The sequence below is a fragment of the Solanum lycopersicum genome, chromosome 1 (genome assembly GCF_036512215.1).
Source record: "Solanum lycopersicum chromosome 1, SLM_r2.1".
Taxonomy (NCBI): Eukaryota; Viridiplantae; Streptophyta; class Magnoliopsida; order Solanales; family Solanaceae; genus Solanum; species Solanum lycopersicum.
In genome coordinates this window covers 88,437,204-88,453,145 of record NC_090800.1, presented here as the reverse complement: position 1 = coordinate 88,453,145, position 15,942 = coordinate 88,437,204, and the positions used below count along the sequence as shown (strand labels likewise).

General features: G+C 34.0%; 2 protein-coding genes across 5 annotated transcripts; one reads left to right on the top strand and one right to left on the bottom strand.

The window, feature by feature from the left end:
* Positions 1-364: 364 nt before the first annotated feature.
* LOC101249213 (thiamine biosynthetic bifunctional enzyme TH1, chloroplastic) lies at positions 365-7,539 on the top strand. 3 transcript variants are annotated; one of them, XM_004230428.5, is made up of 10 exons: positions 365-589; positions 693-965; positions 1,053-1,127; positions 2,147-2,222; positions 2,297-2,372; positions 2,766-2,900; positions 4,144-4,208; positions 4,348-4,475; positions 5,630-5,874; positions 6,695-7,539. In XM_004230428.5, exons 1-10 carry the CDS (start codon positions 533-535, stop codon positions 7,224-7,226), a joined length of 1,662 nt encoding a protein of 553 aa, XP_004230476.2. In that variant the 5' UTR covers positions 365-532; the 3' UTR covers positions 7,227-7,539. The 3 variants fall into 3 exon arrangements, with proteins under 3 accessions (XP_004230476.2, XP_010314660.1, XP_069145376.1); XM_010316358.4 differs by having other exon boundaries at positions 1,053-1,140; positions 2,157-2,222; XM_069289275.1 differs by having other exon boundaries at positions 426-589; positions 700-965.
* A 1,518-nt stretch (positions 7,540-9,057) lies between these two features.
* On the bottom strand, positions 9,058-13,335 carry LOC101248921 (serine/threonine-protein kinase SRK2B). 2 transcript variants are annotated; one of them, XM_004230427.5, is made up of 10 exons: positions 12,934-13,335; positions 12,559-12,702; positions 12,275-12,349; positions 12,044-12,145; positions 11,872-11,925; positions 11,666-11,758; positions 11,484-11,576; positions 10,959-11,063; positions 10,776-10,874; positions 9,058-9,730 (listed from the first exon to the last, which is right to left on the bottom strand). In XM_004230427.5, exons 2-10 carry the CDS (start codon positions 12,676-12,678, stop codon positions 9,386-9,388), a joined length of 1,086 nt encoding a protein of 361 aa, XP_004230475.1. In that variant the 5' UTR covers positions 12,679-12,702; positions 12,934-13,335; the 3' UTR covers positions 9,058-9,385. The 2 variants fall into 2 exon arrangements, with proteins under 2 accessions (XP_004230475.1, XP_010314655.1); XM_010316353.4 differs by having other exon boundaries at positions 12,559-12,697; positions 12,934-13,334.
* Between the last annotated feature and the right edge of the window lie 2,607 nt (positions 13,336-15,942).

The following is a 15,942-nucleotide window of genomic DNA, read 5'->3' as shown; positions in this document are numbered from 1 at the left end:
TTATATCGATAGTAATAATAAATAATAATATAAAGAGATTATCATTGATTTAATGTAATATAATTCTTAAAAATCTAAAAAAGAAAATTAAAATTTTTGATCAAAGAAGTTTGTCGCATCATATTTTTCATTTCCTCCTTTATTTTATACATATATATATATATATATTATTGAACAATTTTTTTAAGATGCATTTCAAAATTTTAAAAATAGCTTTAACCAATTTTTCAAGTAATTAATTTTCTACTCATAATATATAATATTTTTAAATATATATTTAAACACAAACTTCAATTTCATTTCTTTATTCTGTTTCTTTTTTCTTTCTGCAAGTAGATGGGTTACTAGGAATTTTAACATGTCAAAAAAAAATTAAAAGAAAATCTTAAACAAATCAGCTTATGCTGTACGCCACTAATTGCCCACACATCCAGTGAAAGAATCACAAGTGATACGTTGGGTCGACTCTCACGGGTAAACATACCCGTACCCGTGGACACTCCACTTTCCAAAAGCGTCATCCATCTCTCACATGGCGCATTTATGCTCTCAGGTTCTATCCACTTCCTTCTTCACTCCCAAACCTCAGGTAAAATCCCATTCCTTCGCTTGCTACCCTAACATATTTACGAAGTTTGCACCTGCTATGAAAAAAAACTACACTCGATTCTCATATGAATTTCAATTGTTAGATTCCAGTTCTGTTGAGTCCCGGCGTAGCTTGTATCAAAAGCTTTCATCAGTATAGGTTTTTGCACGTCAAGGCGATGCAAGACGGTAAGTTTGCCACGCCTACGTCGTGCGATGAGTCCAAAGTTAGAGTTCCTCATGTTCTGACGGTTGCCGGGTCCGATTCCGGCGCCGGCGCCGGAATTCAAGCGGATATCAAGGCTTGTGCTGCTCGGGGAGTGTATTGCTCCACTGTGATCACGGCTGTTACTGCTCAAAATACCGTAGGGGTTCAGGTATTAATAATCTCCACGAGGTTATAGTCTGTTGATATTTCGCTATTGTGTTCGCCTTTGTGAATTTTGTTGTGTGGTTTGTTCTAGGGTGTGAACATTGTGCCGGAGGATTTTGTAGCAGAGCAGTTGAGATCGGTCCTTTCCGATATGCCGCCCAATGTTGTAAGTATATCATGTTAGTGTCTTGATGTTCACATCCATTTGGTAATTTTGTTTTCGGTATAATATATATTTTGAGGAATTGAAGAGTGTAATAGTCCCGGTCATTGATTAGATTATCAATAGTTATAGCCACACGTCAGTCAAGTTATGATAGTGCACAAACTGGAATATGAGTATATTCGTTTGGGAGTATTCATATATTGCTAATTTGATGCTCCTAAGTTTAGATTTCCTGTCACAGCATCAGTGGTGCTTATCTTATAGTAGGATTATACTCCCTGTTTCCTTCAAACTCTTTGCTTTTTATGTGTCTTTCAGTGTTGCCATTGAAAGCTGAATTAATCACTTGTATCCAGTTGTATAAAACTTACGTTGCCACTAGCCACGACATTTTTACAGGAAACGACATATAAAGAAACTCATAACTACGTACCAATAACTAGCATAGATAGTTTAGGAGGGAAAGGTTGGATGACTGAAATTAATGTAGATAGACCATCCCTTATAAAGGAAATGATTGGCTAATTTACTGGTTTTTCGAATTATCAGCACAATTTTCTTCAGTGACACATATTGGTTAAATTTCATGCTATTATTGTTTTCAGTCTTCTTTTTGGAATCCAAATGTCACCATATTTGTGAAATTAATACAAAGAATTAATTGTTATTTGGTTCATGGATACTCAGGGGGATAAAAGAGAGTTCCATGTTTGGTTAGCTTTGGGGACACTGTGATTTAATCCTGGAGGGTATTATTATCCTCTTTTATCAAAATTATACCATGCGACAGGCGGGGTAAAATGGTTATTTTAACAATATTAACCTACCTCTGTAGCTGACTCAAATGCTTTATTCAAGTCTTCTCGATTGTATATGTTGCACAACTGTATATACAACCTGATCCAGTATTCAAGCTATACATGGAATAAGTATACCAACATTATTTGGACTAAGCAATCTACAGTTTTCATTAATGTCTCAGTAGTCTATTTTGCGTCACAGCACTAAGATTGTCTTAGGTGAAAACAGGCATGCTTCCGTCAACTGGCATAGTGAAAACCCTCTGTCAAAGTCTGAAGGAATTCCCCGTACAAGGTAAACAATATATTTGTTCTGTTTTTGAAATTTCGACGACATTAACTATGCTGCTATCAAATGCTTGAAGACAGCCTTGGTGGTTGACCCTGTTATGGTATCCACAAGTGGACATACATTAGCTGGTCCCTCTATTTTGGATAGCTTTAGGTATGTCACCTTGAGAGTGATAGACTCTTTCCATGCCCTCCGTGTAAACTCATGTGTATTATTGACTAAACATTTGTTTATTGCTAATCTTCTGCTGCCATATTCATGAAATATAAATCAATCTCTAAACTTCCTAGACAGACATGCTATCTATGGTAAATTGTCACATGCTTGGATAGTTGGATTAAGCATGACCATCATTATGTCTTTAATTTCCACTGCTTTTGTGATAAATCTTGAAGCACAATATATGAAATTTCATTGATATTTGTAGTGATGTAATTTTCACATTTATATGCTGTAATGTCGTGTGGAATCTTCTATGTTTATTCTCTATGTTGCAACTCATTGGATAATCATGTCCAATCATAGCCTTTCATTTTCTGATAACAGGGAGGAGCTTCTTCCCATGGCCGATATAGTGACCCCAAATTTGAAAGAGGCTTCTGCTTTACTAGGCGGTGTGCCATTGGAAACAATTGCCGACATGCGTTCTGCTGCAAAAGCAATACATGACATTGGTCCAAGGTTAATTTTTGAGATTTTTCTTTCAAACAGTGAAATTGATATCTTGACCTTGTACTACTTATGGACAAAGTCCATTGCTGGAAAAAATATCGTGCATAGCCATCACTTACAAGAAGGAACTAAATACCTTTTAAATCAGTCAAACCATCATTTGCTGTACAATGTAACACCACCCCTTGTGCATTTCCTCTATGCAAATCCAACTAGCCGTCATTCTCAACCTTGTTTTATCGGTATGTAGAGGTGTGATATACACGAATTCTACATTTGGCTTCCACAGAACAGTAATTTGCATATGGGTCTTAGCACCCTCATCTGCAGTTAGTCTTCATGTTCTGCTATTAACTACAATGGCCAGGGTTCAACAACTGAGCACGCTTCATCCGTGATTGCTGGAAATATGAGGCCCAAGTTGTTGATTAGGGCAACCAAAGCATTATGAATCATCAGAACTATCACGGTATCACCCATTCACATGTAGCAGGAAGTTAGTTATACACATCTTATATCTGAAGCTGCATGTCTTGAAAATGAAAAAACAAAATTTTCACTTTCTTAACAATTGAAGACTTCGAGGAGATCTTCTGTGAATGGATCTATGCCTACTTCATCTTGCTTAGTGGGAAAATTAACTTGGGAGTGAACTAGAACTGAATAAAATAGAACTTGTAGATGTGTTGATTATTTGATAGGCTCACTGTAAAATTCTTTTTGCAGAGTAGGGTTCTTGGCTTATTTGTAATTATGGTGCTGCCTTAGCTTAGTAGTGTGATTGTATCATAAATACATATTTTACCAGCTTCAATAAAAAAAGAAGAAGAAGAAACTTGTAGATGCTTGAAAAGGAGTTTAGGGGCTCATTTTCTGGGTGCTCTAAACAGAGTAAATTCAATCCTTCTCCAGCTTCTCCTTGATTTGGGGCTATAAGAGTGGGAGAAGAATGATCAGCATTTCAAACAGAAGGAGAATGCTCTTTTACACATTTGAAGGTTTAAAATTGTTTAGTATTCGGCAATAAGAAATAGAATAAAATCTTGCAAAGCTTATGCTGAGTTCAAGTTTTTTGGTATTAGTTCCAGAGTGTAGTGCAATTAGGGAAGATCTACAAAAAGTAAAATAAAAATTAATGAAACTAGGAAGACCGAAGATGTGTATTCTCTTCTTTTTGTTTTATGTCACAGCGGAGTCTTTCAAAGAAGATTTTGTCTTCTGATGTGTTAAAATCTCTTAAATTTTTGGACAGAAATGTACTCGTGAAAGGAGGCGATCTCCCTGCTTCTCTTGATGCTGTGGATGTGTTTTATGATGGTATACCGTATATCTAGTAATTTCTTGAGATCTTTGGGAATTAACTGTATCCTTGTTTTTGTCCTTACATAAAAGCTTTCATGGTTCTTGAATGCCTACATGCTCATACATGTTACGGTCTTTTCAATTGATTTTATAGGGAATGATTTCTATGAGTTTCGGTCCTCACGCATAATGACACCAAATACACATGGAACTGGCTGCACTTTGGCTTCTAGTGTTGCAGCTGAACTAGCAAAGGGTTCTCAAATGCTTTCTGCTGTTAAGGTAATTGACTTAGTACGAAAGCTGGATATATGTTATTTTATACATTGCTGCAAAACAGATTGCACATTGGCACAAGGTTAAGAGTTTCTAGTGTAAAGGAACTTGAAAGCTTTGGGATGTATCAAGTCTGTTATGAGCCACAGATCATCTGGTTGACCACTTAAGAAAATAAAATCAAGCATAAAATTCTGGCTAAATAATACAACATTTATTTTGCAGCATAAACTCTGGATCAATAGTATTAATTCTGCATAGTTAACAGAGTACTACAATTTTAATCTTTGGTATAAAACTCTGCACAATAGATTTTGGTTTGTGATATTAAGCCCGCGTTGTAGTTAATGCTATCATAACTTGTGTGGGTTCTTTGTATTCTTTTATGTAAAATTAAAGGTGAAATAAGAATGTTATCTGAACACTAAAATATTCTAAATATAAAGTACATAACAATATAGAGACCTCCATTATTATTCGCCTTTTAGAAACCTTAATTTTTCATGGCATAACAATCCTTGCATTGTAATTAGTACAAACTAGTCCATGATCCAAACGACCGCTTAACGTGCAAGTACAAACACCTTACAAACAACGTTCTGTTGTTCTTTTTCTGCCCTCTCCTGTTTGTACCTTTAATGAGGCAGTGCAAGCGCGTTGTAGTTAATGCTATCATAACTTGTGTGGGTTCTTTGTATTCTTTTATGTAAAATTAAAGGTGAAATAAGAATGTTATCTGAACACTAAAATATTCTAAATATAAAGTACATGACAATATAGAGACCTCCATTATTATTCGCCTTTTAGAAACCTTACATAATTTTTCATGGCATAACAATACTTGCATTGTAATTAGTACAAACTAGTCCATGATCCAAACAACCGCTTAACGTGCAAGTACAAACACCTTACAAACAACGTTCTGTTGTTCTTTTTCCGCCCTCTCCTGTTTGTACCTTTAATGAGGCAGTGCAAGGAGGGGAATAGTACATCAAATATCTCTGACATCAGGTAGTCAAAATTCACCCTTCAACCAACCATCTTCCTCTCTTTTGAATAATTGTGGGTCTCTGACAGTCCAAAAGATAATTATTGGATTCTCTGTTGATTACGGAATTTGCTCATTGCTTCATAAAGATTCGACTTAATTGTTTTGCCAGGTAGCTAAACGCTATGTTGAAGCTGTTTTATCTTATAGTAAGAACATTGCCATTGGAGGCGGGTGTCAAGGTCCTATGGATCATCTGTTGAAGCTTAAAAGTAACGTTCAGCGGCGACGTTTTGATCCTTCTGATCTCTTTCTCTATGCTGTTACTGACTCAAGGATGAACAAAAAGTGGGGTCGTTCAATAGTTGATGCAGTAAAGGCTGCCATAGAAGGAGGTGCCTCCATTATTCAGCTGAGGTTTGTGGCTTCTTTGAAATTGGTTCACTTTCTTTCCCTCTCTCATTCTTCCGATTGATTCCTCTGAGTAAGAAAGAACTGAGGATTTGTATTTACTAAGCCTAGGGTGGAGAGACCTATAAACGTTAGGACTATCCCAAGTTCTACATATCAATATTCTGATACAGTAGGATTTCATGCTCAACCAATGTTGGATGGTCTCCATGTGACATGCATGGCTGGATAACTGGAGTGTGTTTAACATAATACGGGAGGTCCGACACTGAAAAGCATAACAACAGGGATTCAGGGAGAAATTGGTCTTTGGCCCAACTCAACTTTAAAAGCTAGGTCATTCAGGGAGACTTGCCCAAGAGCATACAAGGAGACTAAGACCTGTTCTTGACTGAACACAGTTATTAATAGCAATTAACGTCTTCCAATAGAATTGACAATAACAATCCAAATGGCTGACTGATTTTAAATTGCATATTTAGCCTCTTTTTTGTGGTAGAATCATTAACCTATTGACAATATATCCTCAAACTTGAGAGGCATGGAAGTAATGCTCAATGGACTCAAAAGAATGTAAAGTCTACAAGATTTTTCAGAAGTAGACTTATGGATGTTATAAGCTACTCCCTTGTTTCATTTTATGGCGTAGTTTAACTGAACACGGAACTTATGAAAAAAAGAGAGGATACTTTTGAAATAAGAATTACACCCTTCTCTACATAGTTGCGACAACTAATAGCATTTTATTCTTAGATATCTTACTGCCATTTTAAGTAGAATCATTGAATTTATATTTTGATGTGGACTTTTTTGATTACGACTACAGGGAAAAGGAGGTTGAAACTGGTGATTTTCTGGAAGCAGCAAAAGCTTGTTTAAAAATATGCCGAGTTCATGGTGTTCCTCTGCTGATTAATGATAGGATTGATGTAGCTCTTGCTAGTGATGCTGATGGTGTTCATATTGGACAGTCTGACATGCCTGCTCATGTTGCGCGGGCTCTTCTTGGGCCTGACAAAATCATTGGTGTATCATGCAAAACACCGGAGCACGCTCAGCAAGCATGGATAGATGGGGCTGATTACATCGGCTCTGGTGGTGTATATCCTACCAATACCAAAGAGAACAATAAAACAATTGGTTTGGATGGTCTAAAAACTGTTTGTGTGTCTTCCAAATTACCAGTTGTAGCCATTGGCGGCATAGGCATGTCTAATGCGCAGGCTGTAATGCAACTAGGGGTCCCAAACCTGAAAGGCGTTGCTGTTGTATCTGCTCTGTTTGATAGGGAATGTGTTATGACTGAGACCAGAAAGTTACTTGAAGTGCTCAAGGAGTCTACCAAAATAGCAAAATGAAGAAATGCTGGTGATCACCATACATTCTCTTACAGGCAATGCTACCCCGATTTTTGTTACTAAAATATTTCTTGATCAAATTTTTGGAAGTGAACTTTGGTCTAGAGAAGTTAATACAGGCACCGGAATGTTGATATCCTTTTGTCAATGCTGTGCTAGAGAGGTTTATGATATTTCACTTATCTTCTACAGTTTACTGTACGTATTCATTGCCAAGGTTGATGTTTTACTTTTCTTTTCAAGATATTTTTGAAGTCATATGCCTCTCATAGATTTCTGACCTTTGTTATATTATTCCTCGCCATTTCAGATAGATTTTGTGTTGGTATATTAGAGGGTTTCTTGTTAGTTCAGTACTTCATGGCGTCTTGGAGATGTGATTCAAAAATCTTTTTTATTTGTTTGACTTCCGTGCCAATGATGAGGGATTTTACTAGGGGGTAAAACACCCTAGGTCACCCCACCTACCCAATCACCATGTACAAAGTACTTCCAACTTGCTATGAAAAATATCAGAAGACACATTTGCTTGAAATAGTTCTAAATGACTGTTTTATGCGTTTGACCTAAACTTTTGATCATATCTCGTGAACTATTTACTTATACACATCACATGAAAGTCACTTTAACTCCTTTGTTTGGATAGACAAATGTTATAGGAATTTAAAAAGTTTTATTGCCATTTTTATCGTTCAGTCTCATTCACGTACCAAACAAATGGACATTTGTAACATCATCCATTTTTAGTTGATTTCTCATAAAAGAGAAAACGACTTTTCTTCGTTGCTTACACGGTGTGAAAAAAAATTAAAATTCTACGCTGTCATAATTGCACTTGTTTCATTAATTGATTCAGATCCAAGTTGCAATCATACAAAACAACGACCATAAATAGCAGTGATAGTGTGACAGGTTTGGCTTTTCCCCTCTACTTCCAATGGAATCTTTGAATAGTAAACTAATAAACCATTACACTCTGTCCATTTCAATTACTTTTATCATGTTTTTTTCAGAGAAAAATATTATTTATTTTTTTCTACTCTTTAAACATGTTCAAGATCTCAAATCAAAAGAAATCAAAAGAATAGTTTGATATATTTGAAAATCTTTGATTTAAGATCATAATTTTTTTAATTTTTTTTTACTTTTTAAAAGTTAGTGTCAAATCAAAACATAAGAAACGAGAAGTATCAAATATAGAACGTTGAAAAATACAGATTTGACTGCTCTTGGCTTCTTGCAAGTGTAAATTGAGCTGGAACTTCATATTTCTCAACCTTGCTTTCACTCTTGGCTTTTCTAACCTTTTTTTCTTAACAAAAGAACGGCCTGCTTTACTCTAATTTTCACGTCATATTTTGGATTACTATATCAAATATAGAACATTGCTTAATAAAATCTAAATTTAGATGAATCAGTTAAAAGAAGAATTGAAATAATAATTAATTGTGAGCTAATCCTCCCTCGGCTGTATTAATTACTATCATTGTTGTTATTGTCCACATTTTGGAAAAAAATATATGATGAATTGGACTCTAAAAACTGTACCATCAGGATTATATATCCTCTCATCTTATTTCTTTATCATTCTGAACAAAATGTAACCAGATCATACCTTTAGTCGTTTAAGTATTCACAAACTCATGGTAAGGTTCCAAGTACAAATCCCAAACACATTACCTTAATTTTTCTGAATCCACCATGCTTGTCATCCTATGTATGTAATACTGACAAGATCAAACATCAGCAGTCATAACAAAAACCCATAAAAAGCATATAAGGACCATGTGTGCAAATCCTCAGAATATATCCAAGATGCATACAACAAAACTTACCAAAGTTTCCTCTTAATTATAACTCAGGCTCATCTGAGGTTCAACTTCAGTACACCAATGCCTTTGTCTTAATGAAATATAATTCACAAGCTACCTTACCTCAAAACTCGAAATTTACAGACTTCTTTTAAGTTCCACACAGCAGAAAAAAGAAAATCTTGACACAACCAGGAAATGCCACACTTAATAGCTAAAGTTTTCTACAAGCAAAAAGGATAAAGTAGGCCCAGGTGAAATAACTTTTACACAAACAGGAAATGCCAAAGACATAATAGGCTATGTGTGTGTCCACAGTTCTCTGCGAGCAAGCAAGATAATTTACGCTTAGGTGAGACGAACTTCCCCTAAGCTTTGGTGTGCTTGTTTCACTTGTTTGTCATATTCGTCTTCTTCTTCTTCGTCGTCATCCTCCTCCTCCACTTCTTCTTCTACATCTCCTTCCTTCTCCTCCTCTTCTTCTTCACCTCCCCAGCCAAAACCTGAGACTGAACGGGAAACTGGAGGAGGAGTCTTTGCCTCTTCCACAATTTTCATAATCTCCTCCACACTCTGAAGTGAAAATGTTGGGTTTTCTTTTCTATAATAAGCCGCCTGTGCTGCTTCTGTCAACTCCCTAGGCAAATTCTTCAAGAACCATGGGTGCGACTTGATTTCTTTGATTGTGATTCTCTGCAAAATAAACCTGCTTATTAGACACGCCACAATATCCTCCTATTTAAAATATGTTATAGCTTCCTCATTTTTCTTTTCCCCCCTCCAATATGGTACGAATGCCAGGAGCAGAGAAATGAAAGTAAAAATTAATGCTAGTGCATATATTGTTTATTTATGACATGTTCCACTGCTATACACACTTTATAATGTTAAAAGTTCAAAGAGATGACGAAGCAGATATTGATTCAGGTTTTTCTCACGGTAAAGATAGGAAATGCAGACTAATGTTACAATTATAGGAACCATTACAAAATCATAAATTACCATCAAATTGAGATATCACTTTAACTTCCCCTCTGGATGATTCTGATTCTCTCTCATTTCGTAAAGCAAGTTAGAAGGAATCATTTAATACAGTAGCATCTGAATTTAAAAAACAACTATCCCAACTCCATTTGTTTAGAGGACACACTATTAGAAGATAAATCCTTTTGGGGAGAACTGATCGTTTAAGAATAAAGCAAGGTAAATGCAATTAGATCCGACTGACTAAACAACACTGCTTAATTAATAGCACAAGCAATTGTTGTAGTCTTTGACATTAACTCAAATTTAGTCGGAGGATTGAACAACAGTACCCTGACAAGAACCATGGAATAAGATTATCTAGTCGCATTTATCTAAATGAGCAACACCAACTCACTCCCAGGGTGCAGGGGTTACTACTGGGACCAAGGATGAAGCTCAGACCAAGAAAAAAAGGTGTTGGAAGGTTGATGTAATTATCCAACATATCATAGTTTAAAACTTTGGCTCAGATAAGGCGATCTCAAATATACAGTATATGATAACACTGATGACCTAATTGGAGGATAATCTGTCAAATCACAAATGTGTATGGCTGAAAAAAGATGAAAATGGCACCACAACGCCAGATGCATAGACCCCATTGTGTGACAGTAAATGATGCATTAAACACCTAACATCTCTATCAGATTGTTAGCCCATTAAAAATTCAAAACTAGAATACACCCAATAAAGATAGAAGAGAGGAGCATACCCTTGCAGAATTGGCAACAAATATGCGAGAGAGAAGGTGCCTACAATCTTGTGATATGTGAACATAGTCAGGAATCTTGTACTGTACCGCCATTATTCGCTGGAATAAAACATCAAAACCAAATTAAAAGGAGTAAGCATCGCATGAAGTTTGTCGGATATACGAAGACTTGAAAATACTCACTTGAATGGTTTTCCTAAAGTTCTTTGGATCCTCCTGGTCTTCAAAAGGGTATGCCCCAACCAGCATCACATAAAGTGTCACTCCACATGACCAAACATCAGCCAGCTGAAATAATCACAAGCAAACGTTCATGGCCTAAGATAAAGATCAGTAAAAACACTCTACCTTTAGGAAAGAACGGGAAGGGTGTAAGCAAAAAGATGCAGTTTACACAAAGATGGAAGCATCACCTGTAACTCAACAAGTCATAGAACAACCAATTATAGTGGTTTCTTAACAAGTATAGAGCGAGTTATAGTGGCTTCTTAACAAGTCATAGAGCGAGTTATAGTGCTTCTTAACAAGTCATAGAGCGACCAGTTATAGTAGTTTCTTAACTACTCATAAGAGGAAAGGTAGTATATACCATAAAAATAAATGACACACATGGTAGCAAATTCAGCTCCACGCTGATGGATGCCAGAGAAAAATAATTTGCATAATGCCTTTCCATCAAATGTAAAAAATCACACATAATTACTCTACCTTGCCATCATATTCCCTTCTGGAGAGAACCTCTGGAGCAATATAAGCTGGAGTCCCAACAGTTGATTTTGGCCTTGAATGCAACAGGGATGACTGCAATTGCAGCAGAAAACTATGAGCATCTTAGTGATCCCTACGGGATTTAATATGTCTATATCTAGCATTCAGCAGAACACATCAACCTTTGAGTATCCAAAATCACATATCTTCAAGCGTGGAGCTGCACTTCCATCAAGAAGGGTATTCTCCAGCTTCAGATCTCTATGACATATTTGCTGCAGAGGCAATGAAAATTTGAAGAGGACTAAGCTCCATTAAATTAAAAAGATGACATTTTATATATTCACAGTAATGAATAATTTTCTGAATATTCTTGTATATTGCTCACCATGTTGTGACAGTAGTGGACACCTGAAATAAGCTGCTGGAAAAAGTATCTGGCCTAAAATTACAGAAGCAAGAACCAAATGAGAGAGGCATTAAAGATAGAGAATCAAGGCTCTTAAGATCTCATAAGTGTGGCCTTCTAAAATTACAGAATTTAGAAATTTTAACTATACCTCATCTTCACTGAACCTTCCTGCATTGCAAATGCGCTCAAACAGTTCTCCACCAGCTGCATATTCCATAACAATGGCAAGATGAGTGGGAGTCAATACCACCTGCATCTCACAAAACAAATAAACAACAGTCAAGTCAGTTATTCATCAACTTTCCTATCCATTTTCAATAGAAAACACCATGAAAGCAATAGGGCATTGCGAAATAGTAGATGATATGAACACACTTGCCTCCTTGAAGCGAATTATGTTTGGATGCCGAAGTGATTTATGATTAATGATTTCCCTTGCTACATTCTCATCAATCTACAACAAAAGTGGCATCTCAAATCTGAGAATGCTTATATGATTTTGCATATGAAAAAAGAGACCAGGGGACCTAGTTGATTAATGGATGTTTAACTGATAATTAAGAGGAAAAACACACACTAACAATAATGAAAACGATGAACATCAGACATTCAAAACGATTCCAAGATGTTAGATTGATGATGAAACACAGTAATTATGCAAACCTTGTGTCCTCTCTCAATGTATTTCATTGCCACGAGCTCTTTGGTCTCCTTGTTCCTCATGAGCCTCGCAACACCAAAATTCCCAGACCCTATATCCTTCACAAGCTCGTATTTCTCCATCTTCTTATCCTTAAATAAACTTCACTACATAAAAAAAAAATTAAAAATCCCTTAATTCAAACCACAAAATCCACCAAAACTTGAGCTTCAAACTTTCTTATCCAATTCCCCTTACAAAAACAATCAAACCCAAATTCCGCTGCAAGATGCAAAATTGGGAATGAGGGGGTTTTCAATTTAACAAAACAAAAGATCAATCTTTAAAGCAATTAACAAAGTGCCCATAAAATCCCAAATCCAAACTACAAAACCAACCTGAATTCAACACCTTTAAGCTGAATTACAACGTACTATGAACCATATATTCACCAAATCAGGAAAAAAGGTGTTTGAGAATCTGTGAATTTAGAAAGAACTAGGGTTTCTTGTAGCACAAAGATTTGAGAAATTGTGGGGCTTTGAATATGGATAGAACAAAATTGATATGGGGTTATGGTGAGAGAAAAGAATGAAATCAGGATTATTAGCAGAGATTTGAAGCTAAAGCAAGGAATCCACTAGTGTGTGTCTGTGTGTGCATGAGACAGAGCGAGAGATTCTAGGGAGTAATAGGGACAAAGTGTGAAATGGTGAAGAGAAAAAGTGAAGAAAAAAGGAATGAAGAATATCTCTTTTTTATTGAAAGCTCATGCGTTAAAGTCTACATTTCCATTATCAAACTAATCTTCCCTTTTTTATAGTACTTGTACAAAATTATTTTACTTTTTTATTTTCTTAATTAATTCCTTTATTTGATAGTAATTTTATTTATCATGAACCAAAATATGTGGCGAATTTTAACGTTTGTGTCAATTATGGAGAAAAAAATATTTTTTAATGTTCTTATATTTGATCGATTAAATTATTTTAAAAAAAGAAAAATATTCACACATACGAAAAAAAATAAGTGTATCTCAATTTCTTCAACTCCCACTCTTTGATTATCGAACCTTTGCAAGCTTCGATTTTGCCTCTCATAATATTAGTTGAATAACAATAACAAATAATAAAAATGTTTGAAGTTAATAAAATATATACAAATTTTATCAATATTTATAAATATAAAAAACACTATTTTCGAAAGATTCTCTATTCAAATAAAATGACTTCATATACAAATAAAAAAATATAGCAAATTACAAGAATATTGTTTAAAATCTATGAGCTATGTTGCTAAATATCATATAAATAATTTTGAAATAATGCATCTTTCGACTTACTTATGAAATACTAGAAAATAAATTTTTTAAGAAAAATAATTGTTCCTTGGTATCAAATATACCCTTATGGCTATGACTTGTCGGTGGATCGGGTCAAATTCAGTGGCAATAGTGTGATGTCATGGTCCAGTTGTTTGGCCCAATCCAGTCCAACATCATTTTACGGCTACGATTAAAGTTTGACCCGACAATACGGATTTTTTAGTTTTTTAAATAAATAGTAAGGAGATTTTATTTCATGTTCCATGTCCGGTACCAACCTTTTAAGTTGTTTTATATTATAGCTTTGCAAATGCATTTACTTGATCTTCACATATTATTATTATTATTATTATTTTGATAATTAAAAAATATTTATATCTTCTATTTGTTTTATTTTGATAAAGAGGATTTATTTTTTTATGAAGCTTGAGAATATATAATATACCATAATGATTTCAAATTAATATTTAAACGTGATTTCGAGAAGATGGAGTTTAGTAATCCAGTTCAGTGATCGAGGAGAGGTTGAGAAGAAGACAATGAATGGATTTCTATTTCGTAAAAAATAGTAGATTCATCGTTTTAATTTTGATGTATTAAGAATAACTAGTTAGTAGCTATTATTGTTAACGGATGAATCTTTATAAATTTATGTGTATTAAAAAATTGTAAACGCAAATATTTATTTATAAGAGAAAAATACTAAGATATGTGATTTGTCAAGTTAAAGCAGCATCTTTAAATATTTTGATATCTTATTTTTATGAATTATGAATTGCTTTCTCAATAATATTATATAAGAAATGAAAATATTTTTAATAGCATTTACAACTTATGAATTTTTTTTCTTATAAAAATAAAAATACAACTGAATAATTTCAAAATACATATTTAACTAAAATTTTAATTCAATATTAATTTTACTTCGTATTATAATTTTAAACTGCATATCTAAACGGTTCGCGTAAGCCTAATATAGCTGAAGAATACCTCTTTCTTCCTTCCATGCCAACAATTCAAAATAATGGTCAAATCACAAATATATGCTATCGAAACTTGAAATTATTAAGATCTATTTTTTCTATCACATATTAAGATGCACCGCTTTTGCTTGCGTCATTTTATTTATTTTTTGTTTGTTCATTTTTTAAAAGACAAATCCAAATTTTCGATACAAACATTAATATAATTATTAATAGTCAAGTTATAGCAATAATATCTAAATGGATCAACTTAGAATAATTACTGAAAGTTAAATCAATTTAATGGAGTAACATTTAAATTCGGGAATTACAATGATAAACAATTAAAATTATAGATAAGAATAAAAATGAGAAGATTAATCTCTTAAAAGATAATAAGAGGAACAAATAATTTTTTCACAAGATATATAATTCTCTAAAATCCTAAATGAAAATCAATTAAATTTTATTCAACTTGAATTCACAATAGGTATAATTCTCTAAAATCCTAAATGAAAGTCGATTAAACTTTATTCAACTTGAATTCCAAGCAAAACTAAATTTTAAGTTATCTAATTAATGTAGACCTCTTTGTGATTTAACCTTACGCTAACAATCCATTGCATGATAAAACAGTCAAAGTAACACCAAATTGACTTACTTGTCCCAAACTCTATCTTATATTTTAGATCTATTACACAAATTATAAAAGTTATGACTAACTGAGTAAAAGATATATTAAAATAAATATCCCTAGTTAATTATCCTTTGAGAATAAAATTTTTCTTATTATGTTTAAAATCTATTATATTTTGTTGTAATTTAATATATATAACATTTATCGTAATCCAAACATTTTCAATCAAATAAAAAAAATATCAAAAAAATAATAATAAAAAATCGTTGACTAAGGTCCCATGAGCATTTCCCATGACTTGCATATATTGTGGGAATTCGTTTCCAGAATTATTTTACATAAGAAGTAAATATTTTTATCTTTAAAAAAATTGATATAATCTACGCTAGACCTTGTTAACATTTGAAATTGTAGCAACATGGGCACTAGAATAGAGCATCCCTAAACTAGAGGCTTAAGGAAAAAGACAACATAGTGAAAGACT

What these genes read in the sequence shown, in the direction of transcription:
- LOC101249213 (XM_010316358.4), top strand. Translation starts at nt 533, where the DNA reads ATGGCGCATTTATGCTCTCAGGTTCTATCCACTTCCTTCTTCACTCCC. An exon ending in TCTATTTTGGATAGCTTTAG is followed by an intron (nt 2,373 to 2,765) that starts GTATGTCACCTT and finishes TTCTGATAACAG; the next exon opens with GGAGGAGCTTCTTCCCATGG. An exon ending in GCCTCCATTATTCAGCTGAG is followed by an intron (nt 5,875 to 6,694) that starts GTTTGTGGCTTC and finishes TTACGACTACAG; the next exon opens with GGAAAAGGAGGTTGAAACTG.
- LOC101248921 (XM_004230427.5), bottom strand. Translation starts at nt 12,678, where the DNA reads ATGGAGAAATACGAGCTTGTGAAGGATATAGGGTCTGGGAATTTTGGT. An exon ending in GAAGGTTCAGTGAAGATGAG is followed by an intron (nt 11,926 to 12,043) that starts GTATAGTTAAAA and finishes CTGTAATTTTAG; the next exon opens with GCCAGATACTTTTTCCAGCA. An exon ending in TTGTTGCCAATTCTGCAAGG is followed by an intron (nt 9,731 to 10,775) that starts GTATGCTCCTCT and finishes TTTATTTTGCAG; the next exon opens with AGAATCACAATCAAAGAAAT.